The sequence below is a fragment of the Columba livia genome, chromosome 9 (genome assembly GCF_036013475.1).
Source record: "Columba livia isolate bColLiv1 breed racing homer chromosome 9, bColLiv1.pat.W.v2, whole genome shotgun sequence".
Lineage (NCBI taxonomy): Eukaryota > Metazoa > Chordata > Aves > Columbiformes > Columbidae > Columba > Columba livia.
In genome coordinates this window covers 24,928,518-24,952,478 of record NC_088610.1, presented here as the reverse complement: position 1 = coordinate 24,952,478, position 23,961 = coordinate 24,928,518, and the positions used below count along the sequence as shown (strand labels likewise).

The 23,961-nt window shown below is 39.7% G+C and overlaps 1 protein-coding gene across 6 annotated transcripts in view; it reads left to right on the top strand.

Annotated features, from left to right (window-relative positions):
- LOC102084468 (glypican-5) overlaps positions 1 to 23,961 on the top strand; it is a 442,035-nt gene that overhangs the window by 284,496 nt on the left and 133,578 nt on the right. For all 6 annotated transcript variants that reach the window (XM_065074303.1, XM_065074305.1, XM_065074304.1 and 3 more), the window contains one exon: positions 12,768 to 12,918. In XM_065074303.1, the coding sequence (XP_064930375.1) occupies positions 12,768 to 12,918 (151 nt within the window). The remainder of the gene's footprint in view (positions 1 to 12,767; positions 12,919 to 23,961) is intronic.

Here is a 23,961-nt window from a genome sequence, read left to right as displayed (position 1 = left end):
TATTATGATTAATCATGTTTATTGCAGAAGGGCATAAGGGACCAACTAAGAACGGCCCTCTGTCGTGGTAGTAAATCCAAATGAGCAGGGAGTCCCTGCAGAGCTTACAACCCAACACAAGCCCAGGTAAAGCTCTGGGAAGGGTGACACATAAAGCACTACAGAGAGCTTTATGGTGGAGGTAGATCCTAACTTCATTTCCACAAGGGCTTCTTGCCTACTTTCCTAAATAAATAGGTTTGTAGGATCATTCCGTTTATGTATCTGTGAGTGTCTCTCTGTTTTTACCTCTGTAACAACATCAGGGGGTCCTGGGACTGATGAGGGAAAACTTTTTGAGAAATCAGTGAGCAGACTTGGATTTAATTGTCAGTTATTCACGACATCAGACTAATCTGAATAAATAGCCGTACTCTGCCCCATAACTTACATACTAACCAGAGGAAAGAGAGGAAACGTTAGTGTTGTTGAGCTGTTCCAGCTGCCTTAGATTTCCCCCCAGGTCTGTGCCTCTGCAGTTGCAATCGCACAGTATCACTGTGAGCCCTACCTGCTTGGCAGTGAGAACCATGGCTGGCTTTGAAGTTAAACTAAAGATAGATTTGTTCTTTTTCCTGCATAATTAGTATCAGATGACCAAATGCACCAGGGCGGGGGGTGGGTGGGTTGCTGTTGCTATACTACATGTTATAAGTAGCTAAATATAGCTGTATTACCTCAGAAATACTTGAAAGGCCTGCAGCAAACCCCCCAGATATAGCAGTCATGCCAGAGGTTCTTTAGGGCCTCATGTTGCTTCCCGTGTTGGTTACAGGTGGCACTAGTGTGTGTGGCACAGCCATGCCCATGGTGCAGCTGAGGTATGCTAGGAGTGTAAATTTTTCGTACTTTCTTTGTGCTTTTTATTTCATGGTTAGGAAAATGCCCAAGGCAGAATCAAGGCTATGTGATGTGATTGCTCATGCACAAGACGAGAAGGCAAGTGCATAGGAGCCTGCCTTTGTTTGCTTAGATCATCCTTTGTCATCACAAATAATTGTACCTTCCAGAGCTGCGTGTGAATGCAGGAATTGTTAGTCTGGACGTGCAGCAAGCAGGGCTGTTCCTGAGTTGGTATGTCAGTGAGACGTGCCACAACTTGTGCTTCATGTCAGTGGTAGCTCCTTATCAGGAAAGAATGCTGATCTGGGTGGGGTGTATGTTGTCTGTTCTAAAATCCTGCATCTTCACTTGTAGCTTTTAATTTTAAAGCAACAGCTTCTCCAGTTGTGTATTTACTGATAGTTGTTGCAGTTTCAGGCCACAATTAAATAGGAGCAAAGCAGGACATTGGTATAAAATGCTAGCGCTTGATACTAATCGTATCGCTTCTCTCGCTCAGAGGAGACCAGAGTCAGCGGTGTGCCAGGTCTGGCAGGGCCAGCAGTCCACATAGGCTGCTTTACAGGCAGAACATGAGCTTTTCTGGAACCACCTTAGTAGTCCCTGAATAACCCACCTGCCCGTGAAGATGTCTGAGCTTTCCCAGTCCCTGTTTCCCATACAGAGCGATGTATTGCTGACTGGCTCATCTGGGAGTTCCCAGACTGTGGGGAAACTTGCTGGTGGTCAATGGTGAGATCATCATCACTGGGGTTGATTCCTCCTTGTTTCCACTGGGAATCCTCTGCATAACAAAAGATTGAGAGCTGTTCAAATGCTGCGGGAGAGCATCATGAGAAAGTATGAAAGCTTTCTTAGTCAAAGGTCTAAGGCAGGGAAAAGAAATAAGTGAGATGATTGAACGGTCCTTGCAGGCCTTCAGTGTAAGTTAACAAAAGGAAGAGAAGACCATCTGTTGGGCAGAGCTTCTGGGGTCCAGGGGTACCAGCCTCCAGTGGAAGAGGAGCTTCCACATGCAAAACCTAGTAATACATTCTGGCGGAATGTGACCAAGAATCGTCATGCTCAGCCGAAGTGATGACCATAGACAGGAAAGAGGATGCTGTTCCATGAGAAGGCAAGAAAAGAGATGGGTGGGTCACAAGCAAGCGGTGAACAGGAACTGGTGAGAAGGGTTAAATAGAAATGAAATGGGGAGCAAAGGCATCTTGCTCAGGAGGAGGAAAGCAGAATATCAGCAGAATGTTTTGTTTTAGACTGTCTTCCAGTGGTGGTTCTTGGGTAATTTTGCTGGGTTTTTGGCAATTCCAAACTAGGTCTCATCACGACAGCAGAAGCAAGCTCCAGTCCAGATCTCTCATCTCTAGTAGAGCTCTTTTCTTTGCTCCTCTTGAGCATTGCTTGAAATTAAGGTAAGGTCTACAGAGCTGTACAAGAGTAGAATTTAATTTAGACCCGTAGCTGGAGAAAAGAGGATGATTGTTTTAATTTTAATTAAATAAAAAAATAAATTTATGCTGAAGTCAAAAATGGAATGGAAAAACTTCAGAAATCTCAGAAAATACTTCAGTGAAAATTATGCTAATTGATTAAATGGGAAATTGTCACTTGTAGAGAAAACATTCTGAAATCACAAGTGTGAAATGTGAGTGTAAGACAACAGGACAAATGAGCGTTGCATCTGTGTGCTGAAACTGCTTAAATGAATTCTGCAGTGAAGTGCTGGTAGCACAGGTCTAGAGCCTTGTTCTGAGCACTTCATCCCTCTCCCTGGAAATAGCAGTTCCTTTATATAGTGTGAATGAGATATAAAGGCAGACTTTCAAAGCCACTTTACATCTCTGGTAAATGTGGGCCAGTTCCCAACCCTGAATTATAGGTATATACAGTACAGGAGAATGTGGTTATCAATTTCCCTAGTGCACCACGAGAGAGCTTTTGATCTTGTGATCAGATTATCTCGTTAGTGGCTTTTGAGAAGGCAATAGGAGCAGATGATAGTCCATGAAGACCAATGCATTGACCTTTTTCCACTTACTGTGCCGGTTCCAAGCATAAACAGAATTTAAGCCCGCGAGGGGAAAAGCAAAGCTGCTGTCAGGCACAGCAGCTCTTCCTGCGCTCCAGAAATGTTGCTTGTGGATCTGCCAAGGCCATGTGTTTGTTTGGCCTTATGTTGCATTTTAACCTGGTTTCATAAACAAACACAGCTTATACAATGTGCTCTGCTGTGCTGCTGCCTGACAGCCTTGCCACTCCTGCATATCTTTTTAACCCTTTAGCCAGTTTGAATCAAATCTAATAGATCCTGAGTTCTGTGAGTAGAGGAGACTCACTAGTAAAAACACTGTATTGTGAACTTAATCTTTGTGAGACATCAGAGAACCTCCATGGGAAGCCACCAATGAAAAGGGAAGCCATAGGAAAAAGGCTTCAGTGGCAGCTGCTGCTCACTGAAGTATCTTTTCTTCTCGCTTCTTCCCTTTTTAAATAAAAATGACTTAGCAAAAGCATTCAGTCATGTCCTCAGATGTTACCATGAAACCACGGGAGTACATAATCTGGGAAGAGAGAGTCTTTTCTTCTGTCAGATTCACATAACATAAAATGCGTTTGTTTGTTTTCTTACACCATGCTTTCCCAAACAACAACAACAACAACAAAGAAATCTGGGCTGGCCGTTCATTTGGAATAAATTGGAGCAGCTCCACAGAATTCAGTTTGCTGATTCATAGCAGCATAGGCTCAGATCCTTTCTTTTTCTATATGTATGTGGCACTTTCGAAATAATACAACATGTTTAGAAAAGTGATATTTGAGATTCAGATGAGTCTGGTGGCACTGCGTCAGTGTCATTTTTTTAAATGTGGGTTTGGGTTGCAGTGTTATTAAAGCTAGTTAGCTAACATAATAAAGAATGTGTGATTTAGCTTGCAACATCAGGAAATATTAAATGGATTACAAACGTCGTCCATCTCCTTACTGTGATTTCTGTACTTCAGTTCATATTGTATTTTGGTGCCCAGTTGCTGGGATTTAGTGTGGAGAAGACTAAACAGAGCACTGCTTCTGCCATGTTTTAACATGAAACATCAAATCCAAAGCCTGGGTCCACTGAGCACTACCAAATAATGAGAGGCTTTGATTGCTCACAGATCTTTCCTATGAAGTGTCAAACTTTTCATACTATGAAAATGATCTTCACCAACATAGAGCTTGAAAACAGATAATTATCCAAGAAGATGAAACAGAATTAACATGCACCGAAGCATGTCATGAGCATTTCCATTAGCAAATAAAAAAGGTAATTGCTGTCTGAGTACAAAGCAAGGACAAGGGTTGGCTCTGTTTCTTAGATGATTTAGACTGGCCACTGTTTACCCACTTAACCGGTAAAAACACGAGGCTTATCAGAAGGGCTGTTCAAGGGCTGATGGAGTGTGACCAGCCTCCTGATTGCAGGCACTTCTCATTTCACACTTCCCAAGTCTGATCAGATGGAAGGTTCTGGACTATTATTAGAAGTCTGAAACCTGATGAGTCTTGCTCTTAGTTAAACAGGACATTTGTAAACCATGTTAAGCCCCAGCAATAATTAATACATTTTTTGAACCACATTTTGATTTCAGGCATAACTAAGAGGCTTCATTCTTAGCCTAGAAGAATGGACGTAATTTGATATGTGGACACAATTTTCTCTTATAGAAATCAGACAAGCAAGGAAATAACACTTCTAATGGCTAATGGGAGTGGTTCTGGTTTGTGATTTTGATTTTACAAATCAATTTTCTAATATTAGAAACTAGCAGAGTGTAGAGACACCGGCTGGAAGTCTGGAAGAGACCTTCTGAAATATCACATATAGCTCAGTGACATCACGGGCAACTTTGCTTGCACATTTATTCAGCCAGGACTTGCAAATGCTTGAGAATTTTTATCACCATCTTCTTTTTGGGAGGCTGCTCCCCAAACTCATAACTGATAGTTAAAAAGCTTGTTTTCCCTCTTTTTATGTCTACGCTGGTTTTATTCTCAGAGATGTCTCCACATTTAAGGGTAAGGCTAGACATGTTTATAGATAATTATCATATTATCCCAGTTTTTTTTGTGCTAGGAAAAGCAAGCCATGGACTTTCAGAAAATACTCTTCATGTTTTCTGGTAATTTTATTAACCTCCTGCAAAAGTTATCCCACTTACGGTTCCTCCTTCCTAAGTGTGGAGAATCAGAGCTGAAAGCAATGTGAACAGACTTGTTTGTGAGAGCACGGGAGGCAACTCTTGCCAGGTCTGGCATCATCGTGCCCTTGTGTCTCTGTGGCAGGGACATGGTGTGCTCATGCCCTAGCCACTCTACCCTTGCAGAGACTCGTGCCTTCCTGTCTAGGGCATTATTGTGATTATTACCAAAAATAAGTGCAGATCTCACTGGTGACAGCACCGTCATCCGATGTGTGCATGCATGCATACCTAGAGATGCTGCGTGGCCCATGTTGTTCTTGCAAGGGGCAGCATCACAGGAAGTGGTGACACCGTCAATCTGAGCAACTGTTGGCACTCTCAGCCACCCTCCGCCTCTGGACCTGTTGTATCAAACTACCACTCTCCCAAAAATGAACTATTCTGAAGGGTCAAAGATCTTTTGTAAGCAACTCTTGCGTACTCTTCACCAATAATTACAATGTTTACCTTACGTTTTTCTTACAATTGTCCACCTTTTTTTATTTTTTCTTTAACAAGATGCAGAAAGTCTTAATATAACACAACAGGATTTTTAGCCATATGGTCTATTTTCAGACTACACGTACTGCAATTGAAAAAACGGGTTTTATTTTTGGAAAAGACTACACTAAGCTAACTGTCTATAGGTGAAATTTGTCCCTGCGGCAGGGATGAACCTCAGGTCTGTGTCTAAGTGAGGCACACTGGGTATCAGATCAGAACGATCTTCTTGGTGCATCACAAAAAAGTTGCAGCCCAACACCAAGATAAGACATCAAGGCGAGGTGTCTGCTTGCTTCCTTGACCCAACTGACTTACTGAATTTGAATCAAATTTTGTTAATTTCTCTTTAAACAGTTATTGTGTTTGATTAAAACAGATTATTAACTAGAATAAGTATTTTTTTTTTTTTAATTTGTGCTCACTTTACATCATTCACAATTACTACTTGTTTGGGTGGCAGTTTACCCAAACTGCTATTATGAAGCTTTTGCTAATAGCAATAAGATTGGGTGAGTGCACATTCTTGTTACTTCTTCACAGCATAATCAGAAAATACAAGAACATATTTAGCTTGTGTAATTTAATTCAGTGAATATTAAGCTGATCATGGTGCTACCAGTCTTCTAGAAATGCACTCACCTTTAATAAGCCATTGAAAAATAGAAACTGTAAACATCAAAAATAGAAGCATTAATCCTGCAGTATAACAGGGTGAATCTCTAAAAATCATCTTAGATTCCTGCTGAAATAATTCTACTACATTTGTAATCAACCAAGAGAGAAATAATTGCTGTTAGCTTCTCTGCTGTGGAGTATGGCTCTGCAGTGGACTATCCAGAAAATCAGAGAGAAACAGACAGATTAAAGGAAGGACACAAAGGGGAAACAAAAGGTATTCAAAGATAAATGAAAGTGTGGATCCTTAAGTATCTAGTGTGTCATCTGGCACTAAAAGTATGAGGAAGAGGGTAATGAGTCAATCTGCATAAACTAGGAGAACAAAAAGTAATCACAGGTAAAGACAGACTTATGCAAATACAAAACCTCAAGGAGAGAGGATTGGGAAGTGTATGTGGAGAAGTTGGGGCTATAAAATTAGGAGGAAAAGTTATATATAGAAAATAAAGGAATGGTTGCAAGAAAATTCCACAGAAACCATAAAAAGCTAAATTGTCATTTAAATGTACATTCTGCATCAGCTTTGCAAGACAGCCTTGACCAGAAATGTAGCCAAAAGACAGCTCCATGGGGAGCTGCGATGTCACAAACAAATACAGAAGGAGAGGTGCTTGCATGGCTACAGAACTAGCATGGTTATTCTAGGTATGGGCCATTTTAGGTATGAAAGTGCTTCCAGACAACCTAAGAAACTTGATGATAGAACAAAAGAAACTGGAAAAAAAAAAAAAAAAAAACACCCCACACATCAAAAATGGAAAAAGAACTTCCAAAATGCTGTGTATAACTCAAGTGGAGATACATTGGAGGAAATGAGGGTGTCAGCACCCACTTTGTGGGCACACAGAGTCCAAGACTTGTGCTCTGCGTGTTTCCATGTGCTTGAGGAGAGCCTTCCCCTATACCAGAAGCATTGTCATAGACAGGAAATACAAATATCGGTGTAAGTAAATGTGAACTACATAGGGGAGAGAGAAATACATAAAACAGAGGTATCTACTAATATTGGCCCAATTCCCATGTTGGGAAAGGTCTAGTCAGGAGAGACATGAATAAAATTCTAAAACCATTGTCAGTCTCTAACCATGTTGCATAAATTATGTATAGATGTTCAGTTAAGTTATTCTGATATTGTACAGGTGACTTGTAAAGCAAGATGTGTTAAGCAAAGGTTATTGTAAGGATCTGAATAACTACAGTGGAAGGAAACCTTCTGGGGTTGCCAGTTGCTCCAGAAGGTTAGATGTCTGTCTTCTTTAGATTAAAAAAAGACTTAAGAATTGAGCGGTACTACCTCCTTGAGTGGGTTGTACTACTTTCTGAAGAAACTAGACGGGGATAATGCATCAGGCCTTTTGGATTTCTATGAAATACACACAAAAGAAGAACATCCCAAAGAAAATATAGGACAAAATTGAAGACAAATAAGTTCATTTTACTTATTTATGCTGTAATATATGAATGCTAGCTAAATGTGAGAAGCAGCAGCAGAAGCAACTGCCAAATGTTTTTTAAAAGGAGCTAAGAGCATATATGGAGGAAAATTAACCATAAATGTTATCTCAAAAGAGAGGACCCTCTTGGAATAAGCGTATATATGGCAATTATGTCTAAAATTTGTTATCTTGCTATTGTTTTGTGAAATGACAGAACATCTGCTCTGTCACAAGGCACCAGTAAAATGCAGCTTTATGCCTAAAGCGATATGTCAGCCTCTAACAAAAAATGTATATAACAGGCTAAAAACAAAGTCACATTGTCTTTTTCAGTTGTAGTAATTTCTGACCTCATAATGGTTTAGAAAGGATTTTTTATTTTATTTTTGAAAAAAAATGAATGGAAGGATTGAGTCATTTATGACTCTTCAGGATTAGGCTTTGTATATTATCTGTGCATAAGCTGGCAAAAAGCTTTGTCTCTGCAAATCATATTTATGGTCACTAAAGCAGTTTTTAAGAGGCAACCTGCTTAAAAGTACATTGAGGAAAGATCATGCTTAGCTTACCATTTCTAAATGCGGTATATGATTGGCCATTTTTGATCACTGTGGAAACTCCAGCAAGTCAGATACGTGCACTCACATGGTGAGTGAACAGAAGTCAGATTTCACCTCAAAGCTGTCTCTTTGGAGAAGAAGAACATTCACACTGAAATCCATCCAATAGAAAACTAATTAACAAATCCCTCAGGAAACAGTTGTCATATGGGATTTGTCTCTGAGTATTCCAAACACATAACTTTTAAGTGGCTTTATTCAAAAAGTGTATTCTCTTAGATTTTCATTGTTGTGTTCACTGACCTGAAAAGCGTGAAACTGTGGAGCAAAATATAATTTTAAAACCTATTTTCTGATGAAATGAGACCATTATCCTATAGCTTGGATATGTCCTATCCCCTGAGATATACAGGCATGTATGACCCCTCAGAAAATAGTCTGATCAATGAGACGAATTGAAACTGGCACTTTTATCGAATGGTTTTCATGGACCTAAACAGTTATTACTTAATTAATGTGTGGAAGTATTCATCTGGAACATGCCTTCATGAAAAAACATGACAATGAATTTATATTCCAGCACATCTGCTGTCAGAGTGAGAATTAGGGTTAGAGTCATTGCAGAAAGCTCAGGGGTTGTGTGTCACGTAGTCTTTGAAGCCTCTGAAGTGTTCTTCTATGTGACAAGGAATGCATTTGCTACGTCATCAAGTATTAATAGGGGAGAAAGACAGCAACATTTCTCATGCGACTTCTTTCTTCTCCAGAAAAACATGCGTCAGCAGAACTTTTTTTTTTGGGTTGGCACCTTTGCTGGAATAAATAAAAACCATGAGAATAGTCACCTGTATCTGACTCAGAGCTGAAGAATAATATGTTATTTTTAGCTTTCAGCTGAATCAGGTACAGATAGTAAAGCTTTCCTACAGAAAGACTGTATAGTTTCTCAAAAAAACCTTTAGAAGTTTATAAACCTGATCCAAAGCCTTTTGCAGTTGGAAAATTTACTGATTTGAGTCTGTTTTCAGTTGGGCTGTACATATCTTATTGATCTATTTATATAAGTTTATATGAGTTTAAAAAAAAATGTCTTTCAGATGCGCAAAAACTTTAATGCTTAATTTTTAAGCTGTTCAGATTTTTTTTAGACCCTAAGCAGCAGATACCTTCTGCTTTGTGGAGGTACAGGCTCCGGTGCCCAGCCTGAAATACATTGCAATTGTTTAACCAAGGCATCAGTTCTCAGCACCAAGACGCTGCGCTCCCAGGCTGGAGCTGTTGTGCAGTCAATGGGAACGGCTGGATGGCATTATGCATCAGCAGCTGGAGTGTAAGTCAGCAAAATCAGGCTTGTTGAAATGTGGTTTATAAGAAATAATAGAAGTGACATGACTGACTCCAATCTCTGATCTCTATTGATAAATATGGGCAAGGGACTGTGACTCTACAGCCAACTGTGGTGAAGCTGAAAGTTTTAGGGGTTGGTGGCAGCAGCTTGGAGAATTGTTCGGGCTTTTGGGCAGATCGTGGCTGTCTCTGAAGAGACCTCAGACCTTCATATGACCTCCAGCTTCTGTTGGAGACCTCTCAGCGCCTTAGCCACGAAGCATCAAGGGCATTCCCTGTCCACAGCCATCTTCTGGACCTAGCAGAGCCTAACAAAACATGAAGGTTCATGTCGTTATGTTCATGTCTTCTTCTAAAGCTCCGCCATCCCAGCCCATCCTGATGCAGTCTGTGTGATTTCAGTGCAGTTGAGAGACCTTTGAGAAAGGTTTCTATGATTCCATGAAAAAAATAGATGGAGAAATGCTGGTACACACTTTGCTATCACACTAAGACATTGATCTCACTAAAGTCATGTGATGGTGGCCAAAGGATGCATGTTCCTTCAAAATCCGGAAAAGAGAAGGGTGCTAGATCACAAGTCACTATGCAGTGGTGACACAGCTCTTCTCAACAGGGCTGCACGCTGTGTGAGAAGCTCCTCCCTTCATTTCCTAGAATGGGTTTATTTATAGATAAACCATAATCTCTGCACAGGGTTGGGCTCTGGCTCATCAGTCGAGGTGAATGGTAGCCATAGGTAGAAAATTATTTGCTGGAACAGTCATTGGAAGAGGTTGGGAAAGGGTATACAAGGGGAAAAGGTTTGGTAGGTTGCACGTGAGTTGGCTTTAAGTTGTAATGTTGTAAAAGGGTTCTGTGTAGTTTGATGCCCTTCTGTCCTGGAAGGCCAGGAAAGCGCTGGTTCAGCCTTTGTTAGTATGGGCAGGAGATGCCTATATGGGCTATGGCTAATCTCTTTTTGCAGTGAAGGCACTGAGAATCCAGAAGTCTGCAAAATGCTGCAGTGCGCCATGTTGAAAAGCTGAACTGGTTTCTTGGTGTTTGTCCAAGAAGGCGGTACACATTTAGTTCAAGAATTTACTTGTTTTGAGCAGAGGTCAGGATTGGACCATAAGTGCTGAATGAAATAAACTTTTTGAAAAGGAGTACCCTAACAGGCAGTAAACATTTCTGCTTTGACTGGCAAGCAGTCATTAAAAGCCTTCATTAAATTTTGCATCTGTTCTGTTCACCACTTAGCCATTTCTTTTCATTCTGAAGGATTATAAGTAAGAATGAATGAGTCTTTTCTAATATGGTCAGGACACAATAAATCTGTGAAGGAGCTGAGTTATCTTTCTCCCTCATAGGCAAATTTTTCTGATTGTTTAACAAAATGTTGTTTTGTATTGCCATGACATCAGTCTTTACGCCTGTGAATAACGAGGCTCAACATTAAGCAACTTGTTTATAAAAAAACAGTCACGCAGTAACAATTAGAGAGTGTTTACTGTGCTTCCCCACCAGAGTCCATACCCTCTCCTCCCACTTACTGATCTTACCACTGCAGTATGAAGTTATTTGTGTCTTCAGAATGAGAAAACAGATCTTTTCTATGAAAGGGTGAAAAATTTCCAAAGTTCCGCCATAAAGGAGTTGGCATCTGTTATTCTGTAGAACAGGATCTGCTGCTCTGATCTAGGTGTTAGTCAGCCCCAGAGCGGAGGGTGGGAGCTCAAAGGTTCTGAAGAAGAAGGAGACCATCGCACAAAGGGAAATTGCTGCATCTGTCATCATCCTTTCAACCCAGTTAATACAGTTGTATTAGCCTTGTGCTCCAATTCCTCCCCCAGCTCCCAGCCCACCTCCTTTTTAGTGTGAAATGTGTCTGAAATCTTCAAAGTAGCTACGTTTCAAAATACATTTTGCTCAGTACCAAGAATAATCATAGTCCTCTGGGATAAAGCAGATCACAAAGCCTGAAATGAATCTGCAGTTTTTGAGGGAGAAAATGCTTGTGATGAAGGATATTGGGTAGATCCAGAATCTAGCTGACTTTGAGAGGCATTATGAAGTGTTTCAATTTGGTTAAAATATTTCTACATAACTAGAATAACAGGTCCTAATTGTCCTTTGTCATACCATGCAAGCAGAGCTAACACGAACAGTTTTCATAACTCTGAAAAGAAGATGAAGCTGCTGCCTTTCAAAACAATGTTCATGTGCCTTGCAGGCTGAGTTTCAGCGATGTGAAGGAAGTGATCTGAAATACTGTATTGGCTCTTTCCATCACTTAAAACCAAAACGTGTTAGTCTAAGCTGGTTACTTCATTTCTTCCCAAGTAGTGTTGCTCTCTTTGTTGCCCGGGTAGGCTGGGTTTAGATTTACGGAAAATGAAATGATATTTTTCAGTCTTTGGAACTGTGGGTGAACCGAAAAATAATTTCTTCCCACAGCACGAATAGTAGGCAACTGTTCCTGGTGACAGGAAGAGTTATCTAAAGATCAAAAAGATGAGTTTTGGTAGTAAATACGATGTTATGGCAAGTGTGACTTAGTATGATACATTTAGATTTATTTTAAAAAAAGGTTTTCTGATTCTATGCTTAGTCCAAGAAACATACTTCAAGTAAAATTTAATTAACAACTTGCAGTTGGTACAGGCATCTTAAATGACATTATCTTAAAACTCATATCCAGAGGCCAAGGTTTTCAAGTGACCAAGCCTGTAATGAAAAGTAGCAAGTACCCATATCTCTTCAAAGGTGGTCAAGTCTATTGTGGTCTTCAATTGTAAATAACCCCAAATAAATACTTGAACAGCTGGCAGATTGTACCGTCATTAACCAGTGATCTCCAAACTGTGGTTTGCAAGAGGAAAAGCTGCAAGACTTAGAGTCCCTGCGATTATATTAGTAGATGTGATGTTTTCAGTTAAAAGTTCATTGATAAGTGTCCCTGGTCATCTGTGGTGGAGAAAATTTAATGGTATAGTCTGTTGTTCCAAAATATTTGGATGTCGCAGCCAGAAAAAGCCTGCAACTTGAGGAGCGGTTCTTGAAAGTGCTTTTTGCTTTATAAACCCAGCTTGGTCACCAGAGGCACAAACTGTGTAAATATTCTGACCATTGTTGGTTTTTTGCTTCTTCTATTATAGCTGGATGCTGAGAAGGCAAAATTGAAACTGGAGAGATGGGCTTCTCGGGACGCTGGCAGTGGGGGTGGAAGAAGTGAAGAGGTGGAGTCCAGCGGGGATTGTGACGATGAGGATGGCTGCCAAGGATCTGGTGACAGGATTCACACAGCAGGTAAATACTGTTTCTATAGGCACATACAGAGCTTAGAAATTCACAGATGTCACAATTAGGTGGACAGAGCTAAGATCTGCACTGCTTGAATTACTGTTGAAATCCTACTAAATTCAAAGGTTTTGAATCTTAATCTGTGGAGAGCTGCAGTAAAAATAGAATGATACAGACAGTAACCCAATATAATTTAACACTTGATGTGCAGATAAAAGACTTAAATGTAGAGGGAATAATGTGTGCAGTGAAATCTAGATCACAGAAATACTAGAAGAGCCTTCATAGATAATGTGGGCTCTTCAAATAAATAGAAAATGAATGTCCTTATAGACTCTGCTAAGTGTTAACATAAATATTTATCGGTTGCATAATGATACTGGAGGATGATCTGAATGGAGTTGGCTTCTCAAAATATATATTGTTGAAAAAACATACAAAGCACTGATTTTTTTTTTTCCTGGCGGTGAGCTGCTGCATAAATAAAATTTCTTGATAGTCTCAGGTATGCATTCTGCAATATTTATTCATGAAATTACTTGGATAATATGTCATCAAATGTAGAATCAGCATCAGAATCTAACTTAATTTCCACCAAAATGGCGGCAATTTAATAGGTACTTAAGCCCTTGCCATGGTAAGTCAATAAGAAGATATTTCCATCTAAATATTTGATATTATTGTTTTTTCTTATCTGGAAGTTCTGATTCATTTCAGCTCATTAAAATGTAACTGCTTTAATTACCATTGTGCGTGTGAATATAATTTGGTTTGGATGTGCAAGTATATGAAATACAGGTATAATAGTGTTGAAAAATAGTGTTCATTAAGATGGCTGGAACTCAGGTAAGTTTTAAACTGCTGCTTCATTCTGCTGCGATAGCCAAGTGCCCCTTCCATATCCCTTTACCACTGACTGGAGCATGGAAAAGTGTATCCCATATTCAAGTAAGACTTGCAAACAAGCTGTGATTAGCCTGTAGTCAAGACTTCAGTTATTCCCATTATGAATATTTGTTCAGGAAAACCCAGCTTAAACATGTTTTTGAAATGTGTGTGAAATGTTAGATTTAGCTTGCTGTACCAGGTTATAAATACTTGAAATTTAATTTGTGTTGATGAGCTGTATGATCAAGAGATGCTTAACTTTTGTTTATCGTCTATTGTATTATATACATTAGATGTTTTGGGCTGTGAAGATTTGTGAAGGTAAATACATTAATATGCTTTCCTCTCTATGTGAAATAATACAAACAAAAGCTAGGTGCTACGTACTCTTCATTGAACAATTAAACTGTTAATACACTGTTTTGGGAGGATGTGTAGGTGTGCTTACATGGACAATGGCAAATTTCAGGTGTTGAAAATAAAAACTTGAGAATACTTTCAAGACTTGACTCACAGCTGGCTTTAATAGTGGAAAATACTGAATGTCTCTTTCTTCCCCTCTTTTTGCAATCTATTTAATTAAAATATTTTATGCTGATATCGTCCTGGATTTAAAAGAATTACATATGTGTAACTAGCTGTTTCAGAATTTGGTAAGGTTTATATCTAATTAAAAACATAATTACAATTAATTTTAGACAATGGTCTTGATTCGTAACAGTAAGAATAAGTGTTTCATTGTGTGACAATAGAATTGCTGTTTCATAATTAGCTTTAAAATATTGTACTTTATACAAGCCACTAGCAGTAAATCTGTTTTGCATATCTGGATACAATTAAGAGATAAAATGGAGTAATCTCATTATAGAGCTGCTTTGCTTTAATATAATGTTAAAGAAACAAACATCAGATTAGTTGAATTTCCTCTTGCTGCATGTCTGTAAGATGGTGTTTCTAATTCTACAGTCTGTGAATTTGTTATATTTTCTAAACTTTTAAAACCTGTTTGGTGGAGGTGGAACATGACAATGTTGACTATTCCTTGCTCATTTGCAGTACACAGGGGACTGAGACGTGAGTTGAAGCTAAAGATAAATCCCAAGCAAAACCCTGATTTGAAGCTTAGTGAAGTTAGTGGGAATATTTTTACTTACTATGGCAGGTTTGGATGAGACATAAATGATAGCTATAAAATGCCAGCGATCTCATCAGTGCGTGTTGTAGTGTTCAGTCATACCTTAGAACAAAAGGACTAAAAGGGGAATAAAAGCCTTTCAAAACATAGACTTTTTGGCAGAGCAGTCATGCTTTTAACAGCAGGTCCGTGGTAAAGAGAAAAGAAAGGAAAGGATTTCAATGTCAGCCTCTAAAATGCTGAATTTGGAATGTAGTAAAAATGTACTACATTTGTCATTTATTTGAAACGTATATGAAAATGATATTTATAATTTATGTGTTGAGAGACCTGCTTTGAGCATTGCAAAAGACTCAGATTGCTTTAAAATAGTTTCTGCAAAGCTACTGAACACTCATTCCTTTCAACCTCCCAGAAAAGGAAAAAAAAATAAATTACCTTTTCATTAACAATAAATTGCCAGGAGTTTCATCAACATCTCTGTTACCATCTTCAAAACATTTCTGTTCATAACTATTAAAAGATCCCCCTGGACAGGGTACGTGGCCATCTCCCCAGTTTGCTTTTCCAAATTGTCATGAGAGGGCCTGGCTCCAAGGGTTTAGATGTCTGTGCGCACCAGGTAGGTGAACACAGAAGTGATTCTGTTCTTGTGTGTTCCAGAAAGCTCCATTGAATGTAGCCCTTCCCACAGTTCTTTTTTGTTGGGGATTGCTGTGTGTCACCTTGCAATGCATACTATGCATACTATAATCCTGTCCTGTAGTTTGTCACCTTCTAGCCTTTGAGAATCATTTCTGCATATCAGTTAATAATTTTATGTCTGCAATTAAGATACGTGGCTATGTATTATTTAGTGCTGGGGTTTTGTTTACTCTTGTTACAAATAAGTCTTTGCTAACCAAATTCATTGTAATCTAAAAAGATCACCACTTCTTCCTCTAGTTATAATAGGCTTAATTATCTATTCTGTATCATGTTTAGCCGAATGATTTCATATGAACAAGATAAACCAATTCTCGGGAAACTAGCATTCTCTTAGGAAATTCTGTATGGTGGAAGATACTTTAAAATGTCAGATTCTCACAGGCCCTACCAATTAGCACAAGTATCTCTTCTTGGGGAAAGCTGTGGAAACAGCTCTGTTTCTCAAGCAGACCCATGTGTTATTTGTTGGCAAGTACCAACTTTTTAATGACAACATCTGTTAATCATCTTTGAGGAAAGCTTTGTTGGGAGAGATTTTAGAAGAGGAAAGCAAACCATACAAATCCGGAGCATGGATGGGGAAGTTTCTGTGTGTTTTGCACTGCTTCAGTCCGGCAGGTTTAAAGGCAGAAGTGCAAAGCAGCACCTTGGTCTGAACCTCGCTTAGCACTGCGTGGTCACCTGAGCATGGTCTTACATGAACTCCGGTCACAAAATGAGCCCACTGATGTAAGTGCTTATTCTTAAACCCATATTGGATCATGAAGGATGGTGGTGGTGGTGGTGTGGGGAAGGGCAGGGATTGCTCAGTGCCTTGCAGGATCAGGCCACAGCAATATTTACTAGGAGAGGGATTAGCAGCCTGCAGTTCATGAAAAGACAGAACAGGAGCAGATTCACATTGTGTCCCGCCTCTTCACTATTCAGAGAAAAGGAAAAATGTTTCAGTCTGTTCAGTGAAAAGTGGGAAGGAAATTAGTGCAGGGGTTTTCCCATTCCCAGCTGTGCTGCACAGCTGTATGTAGTGTTGAGACATCAGCCAAGCAGTGTTAACCAACATTTGATCCCTATTCAGGGAAATCACTAGGTGATTAGCCATTAAACAAAGTTTAGAGGAAGTGTTTAGACCACAGGCAGGGGCCTGAGTTTAATGCAAGTTCAAAGTCACCAATATAGAGCTCTGGATTTTGTGGAAGTTGTGGAGCATTATGTTGAAGAAAGCTTGTGCTGACACCAGCTCTTGGTATGGGTCCATATGCACACCTGTCTGCGGGTCGGGGGACATGGGTGTTCCTGGGCCTGCTTACTAGTGTGTATCACTGTACTTTATATGTGTGTGTATATTCTGCATGTTCAGTGTAAGATAGAAATCAATCCAACCTTCTTTCTAGAGGGATGTGATACAATATTGTGCAAAGTCATAGGGAATGTAGCTAGTGCTGGACTGCAGCTGTGCTCTTGCTGGAAAGGCAGACAAACAGCACAGGTTAAAAACAACATATATTTCAGTGTATGTTTGGGCCCAGCCTCCACTGAAGAGAACAGAAAGAGCCAAAATGCCTGGTGTGTGTGAACTGCAGTCTTTGCACCAGATTCACCCCTCTGTGGGTATAATCTTTATATATGAGTCAAAAACCTCAGCCCTCAGATGCAGTATGCGTTAACTCCACTTCTTCTGACATGCCTCAAAACTTCAGATTTTTGGGAAACAGAGACCTGGATTTTACCTTTCCCCTGGCTGCCTGCCTGCTCCACACTGAGATGGGCTTCAGCTTTGCCCCCATCCCAAAAGCAGTGGTTTTCCACGGAATAGCAACAAGTGCCTGACCAGTGATGACCCTTGGGCACAACAGATTTTAAGCAATACTTTAAATGGTATCTGTCAGTGCAGGCGTTCAAGAAACAAACACATCCTGTGACATCCCAGTCAGACTTTGAACATGACCATATCAGATGTCCTTTATTACTGTGATTTTTGCCAGGTTCTTATCTAACCCCCAAACCAGTTTTCTTCTGTACTTCTTCCTAATTCTTTCGTGAATTTTCCTCCCTGTAACAAGAATTTTGTGATTTCAGATGTCTCTCTGTCAGATATCCTGCTTGTTGTCATGGTTCAGTGCCCGAGTGGGAACCTATAACAAATTTACATTTTTAGCACATTCAGATGACATGATTCCAACCCTTGGCTTTCTTCTTGGCTGTTGTGGCACTATGTAGCTTCAGTGCACCTTTCTGCTCTACACAGAGCATCAGAAGAGATTATCCTGGTTGTGGATTTCTTCTTCAGGGCATATGAGAAAGACTCTCCCCCCCCCCGCTCACTCCCTGAATGCCTTTATAAGTGCAGACAAGTACATTTTCTTTTTTCTTAATGTCTTCTGTCTGATCCGTATCTGTCTCAGCAGCTATGGAAAATTAATGTATTTTTCTCACTCCTCATGAATGTTTTCATTATCAGTGTTTTCTTTCTGAATATCAAGATTCTTTTGCCCTTTATTACGTTATCATTCTCCTGGCTTGTCTGTCTTTTCTAGGCATCAGTATTACTGTATTAACTGTCATTTTAATCATACTTCATTTCCATTCACCATGTTACAGGATGCACTTACACTTGTATTTATCCAAATATGTAATTGTACAGCTGCTGATTTTGTAATTATTAGTACAAAACATCAATATTCTGAGATCATAATATCTGCTGGCAGTCAGCCATGCTCATCAGCTTCTCATTGCCACACGTCTTCACTTTCCTCACAGATGATCCTAGCTCGCAGAAATACTGCATTTTCAGCGTCTTCCATCTTCCTGCCTAGAGAAATCTCTCCATCATGCCTCATCCCCAGCCCACTGCCTTGCACAGCCATTTTTCTACATCCTTTGTTGTACAAGACATATTGTCTTCAGCTCCGTTTTTAGGGAACCTATAAATTCCTTTATTGCCTTAGTGTAAATGCCTCATTCCATCCGCAGAAGAGCATAGTAACAGTTTACACCTTTATATAAGGGTTTTGTTTTTTAAGAAAACTCAGTTGTTTCAAAGCGCTTTCTATTTGTCAGGAACATAAGCAAACCCTGTCAGAGGCCTTTGGCACATGCGGGTGGTAGTTCTACAAAATTTTGGCTTTGGCTTCTGTTGTAGTTTGGGAAGAGACGTGTGAGCAAAGAAAACCAGAGAAACCTAAATAATCAGGATGAAGAGTACAGATTTTGGTTAATGCTATTTGCACTTGATAGGATCTGATCCTGAGATGAGGTACTTTGGACTGGTGGAGTTGTCACGCTGTCATCTCATGGGCACACTTTGCTGACCGTTTCTCTGGGGGACGGTGACATTTCCTGCAGCCTTGGTTCTGTGCAGATGGGCTCAGGAGACAGCTGAGAGGGGCTCCTGCAAAGGGGGTAGGAAGAGAAATTGTTGCAGGAGGAAGGATGGAAGAGAGAGGAAAAAAGGTTTCCCAACCTCTATATCTCTGATTAAATCTATTATGTAATCTACTGGCACAGGGATATGGTATTACATGTCATTTTAGTGTCCTTCGTTACACAGCGCAATTTGAACTGAAATGCATACGAGAAAAAGAGTATAATCATTCTTAATCCTTACTCAAGCTCAGCATTTATGTGTCAGTTTGAGGTGTAAAGGAAAGGGATTTCAGTTCCCTCAAATTTTCACTCCTAGACCTGAGGTGAGAGAGTTCCCAGTACCGCCAGCTCTCCTGTTTGGATCCATACAAAACAGGAGTTTTTGCCAAGTCGTGTAAATGACTTTCTGCATGGCCAGATAAACATGTCCCCTGCAGGAATTTCTCCTAATGCTAATCAGAATGCCAGCTAGAGGAATAGCAGCCCTAGTGCCAGCTCTGTGACTCTCTGAACAACTTTGATACTATCTTTGGTACCTTCAAAGATGTAAAAAGGTAATTGGGGAAATGTAATTTTAGCATTTCACCAGAGAAATGTAAATTACAGCACATTTTTGATCATTTTAGCACCATTTAGACAAAATTAAAAGGTAAAAGCATTTAAGTTGCTTAGAGTATAAAGCCTTCTAATGCGCTGTTCCGTAAGGGAAAATTAAACATTGGAGAGATCAAGATAAAGACATTTGGGGCTTAACTGCTTGCAGTAGTTCTGTATAAGCAGTCATCAGAGACTGCATTGTAGATCACTGAAGGGTAACGTGCTTTTACCAACTTTCTATTAAAAATATTACCCGTAATCTGTGTCCTTTGAATGCACTTATTACAGCAGAACAATTTTTTACTAACTTTGTCAGCAATATTTTATGTAGTTACTTTCCACGGGAGCAACTTGATGTGTACATATTTTTCTGAGATGTTTTCAAAACATCCCTAAACTTACAACTCATCAATCTGATTTTTCCAATGAATTCCCGATCACACCAGCATTTCTCACATGTTTTAATAAAATTGACTTTTTTTAAAGAAAAATACCACAAAGCTGAATGGCCCCCAAACAGGAGAAACACAGTCAGACCTCAGACATGAATGAAAAGAGGCAGATTGGTATGTGATGGCTAAAACTATGAGTAAGACAAGCTTCCAGGAAAAATTGCCTTACTAAGCACATGAGGCAGAACATGCTTCTTGCTTCAGGCCAGGAGCAGTCTGCAGGTAGATACTTTGACCCCACAATCTTAATTCCTACTTCTGTGAAAGTCATTTGCAAGCATCAGGCTGGCACCCAGAGTTTAGAGGCCAAGGTAAATGGAGAGTAAAACCAATCCTCTCATGAGCTGTGTGATTTAGATCTTTCTGACAAGGAATTCACTTAAGAGCTGTAATATCTTGGTCATGCCAAGTAGCGATAGGATGAATGTGAAGGCTAAGGCAATTTGCTCCCAAAACACCATAAAGCCAAAATTAGTTAAGAGGAGTTAACAATGAAAGGTCCTTCAAATTACTTCAAAATAGATAACTCGTAGAACTTAATGGAAGCTCCGTTTAAAATTCTAATGCCATTATGCTGTAAGTTATTGAAACAATCCTGCAAGCCTAAGGAAAACGTTCATCTGTGAGTTACTCTTCATGCTACACTGGGGAACAAGTCCCTGGTGGCAGCTGAGTTGACAGTGCTGGTGGTGTCTTCTTCCTCCTCCTCTGGAGCCCTTGGCAGTGGAAATAGAACTTAACGTCACCAACAAATAAAATTCCCATTTCTGTTTCTCCCTGCTGCCACCTTCCCTTGTTTTATGATTCATGAGGAAAGCCTTAAGCGGTCACCGTTCTTTTAAAGGAGGGAAAGAATTGCTTTGGTTTGTTTTCCTTCCTTCCCTCTCTCGAACCGATATTTCTTGGAGGTGTTTTGTCTTTGGTTTTAGGGGGAAAATGCCTTGAGTACACCAGGTATGCATTTTGAGGTTTTTCTATTCCTTGATTGTCCATTTTAAGGGATAATAATACTACTTAAAAGAGTGCTGCTGTGCCTGAAGCCAACAGATATGCCATCAGAATGTCTCAGCTGAGAAATTCAAGATCAAAACAATACCCTGAAAGAAAGCGCAGTTTAGTTCTACAGTAACAGCACAGTACAAATTCTCTGTACCCTACACACAATTTACTACAAGAAGAACAGAACTTCAGGCTGAAGTCTGTGACATATCAACAGCATTATCAGTTTATATCGCTAGACGTGGCTGCCTTGAGATCGAGATACTCATGGTAACTCAAACCAGTTGCTGATCTTCTGCATAGTTAAATACTTTCCTTGAGAAGAGTTCAAAGATTAGGCACATTATTCCTCAGCAGGTGATTTTGCATCTGATTTATCCCACAGTGTCTCCTGTCTGCTGGATTTTAAGAGTATTTATTTCTGTTCTTCAATCCTGAAAGCAGTTAAGTAATATTTTAATGAAATTTAACACTTTCCAGGATGGACAGTTGACAACTTTCAGAGGCATTTTAGGGTGTTGTGCGGGTTCAAGGAGGCTATAATGCCATCTGCCAGCCTCAAAAACCAGAACTGGATCTATTATAATTTACAGAACAGGCGAGTTAGAAACCTTTTTGTTTCTCTATGATATGCTGGAGTGCAGAGCGTGAATCTGTGCAAACAGGGTGAAGTTTCTAATTACTGAATTACTAGGGGTCTTAATCATTGTTCTTGGTGATCGAAAAGTCAGCTGGATACAGAATCCTTTAGCACCTCTTCTAATACCATTTCTAGTCTGGTTTTCTCCATTTGCCTCGATTAATTACCTGCCATGTATAGTTGTATCAGAAGCTTTTATTTTTCTGAATTACATCTCTATTCCTAGTTCACGTCCCTGAATATCACAATCAGGAAAAGTTTTCTGTCCGTCCTGTCTTTTAGGATTTAGACAGATTTTCTTCTTTAATCGCTCTCACCCCACAACCCCCCCACCCCCCCGATTGAGCTAGTTCTTCTATGCATGTCTAATAGTTTGTCAAGCCACGTTTTAATTATTTCTGAAATAAAATACCATAAGGAACCAACCAAACTTTCAATGTGACTAAATGATATTTTGAAATGAACAGAATTTTTTTTTTGGTCTCTTGAGGTATCTTGTATCACATTATAGTTTGCTCATCTTCTAAATAAACACTTCTGTCAAGTGTGCAAATTAGCCTTCATTTCAGCAAGATTTAAGTCCATCCTCTATTGTAATGCTTTCTGAAGGGATGCACATTCTTGAGGTAGATATGATTTGCACAAGCAAACCTACCTTGCACAAGCGACCTATGTGGGTAGCAGCATTCTCCAGAAAAGGGTGAGACCCAGTTCCCTGCTGCTGTTTAGAAGAAACGTAGTTATCGTTTTGGAAGAGGTAAAAGCAAAACTATATATTCTGGTGAGCAAGTATCTACTTTTGATTTAGCAGGGATCATGATTTCTGGCACTGTGCAGATCATAAGCTCTCATGTGAAGTCCAGATGAAGCATGAATTTTAAAGTGATGATCCAGGTAGCATGCAAAGGTAATAACTACTCCTTCAGACTTCATTCGGTTTAGTTATAAAAATCATTAAACATTCTTAGAATCACAGTTTTACCCCGTTTACCACTGAATTGTTGTCCACAGTTAACAGTTAATTCAAAATGATAAGCAGGACTAGATCAGTATGGGCAACTAAACCCCTTTTGAATCGCTTGAAAGTAGGTGTATTGAAATCAATTGATGAAGGGGGTGAAATTCCACATTGTGCATGCCCAAGGCTTAGCCACTATTTGCACAGAGAACCTCAGAAATTCTCCGCTTTCAAAACTGTTTGCTGTTCATTTCAAATTAAAGAGATTAAAGAGAATTTGCTTTTGCATTGCTGAAACTGCCAAGTAATAAATCATCATCTGATATTTATAGCCCAAAAATTAAGACTGGTGATTCAGACAAACTGCTGACCGTTTAGTAGTGAAGTCCTGATAATCCAATCTGGAGGAGTAGGGAAAGGAATAGCTTTGTGATGTGAAGTCAGACAAGTAATTTCCTATTTAAAATTTGATTAGATAAAATCTTTTGAACATGTGCTTGTAAAGGAACAGCCTGTTTAAATATGTATACTGCCGCAGCACATGCTGTATGCTGCTACAGCTAAAGCCAGCACAAAGAACATTTCCACTAACCTGAACGTGCTGGGGGAGGCATAGCGCCCAGGGCTAAGCTGTATCAGGATAAATCTACACAATGAAAACATTAGAGCTGATGGGGGAAAATGTGGTTTTCATCCTATGTAAAAAACACAAACTTGTTTTTGTATTGCAAAGGTATCCTTTTTCCAAAACAGAAACATTTGGTAACATATGCAATTGGAAGAGCATTAATTTGAGGGGATATTTTAGCAGGTTTTCAATGCAAAAGGAAAAATATAGATTGAAGTTGGGATATTTTGCCACCTGCAAAGAAACTTACAGGTTTCAAAGCTATCTAGTAAGGTTGATATTTTCAGCAAGAAAGTTCTTGATTTAAAGGCATTATATTATAGAATTCAGGAGGAAGAGTAAAGGCCAGAAGAAGCAAGATGGGGGAGTTTGACCTAATTCTGACCCAGTAATCGTCACTAGGAATTTTGCCTTTGACTTAATGAGATAGCAGTTTGAGCCAACAAGCGTGGGTCAGATCCTGCTCCCTCCTCCCCGCCGCACAGGACCGTGTCCCGCAGTGGTGACACTTGTGTCTGCAAAGTCACTGCGCAGGATGAACTGCAATGATGAGCCTGGCCTGTGCCAAAACACAGAAAATGCCATCGTTTCAGGTTAAAGAACAGTGACACTATCTTTTTTTTTCCCTCATATCCTAATCTATATAATTTACAGAGGTCATGGCAGCGTTTCAAAACCAGC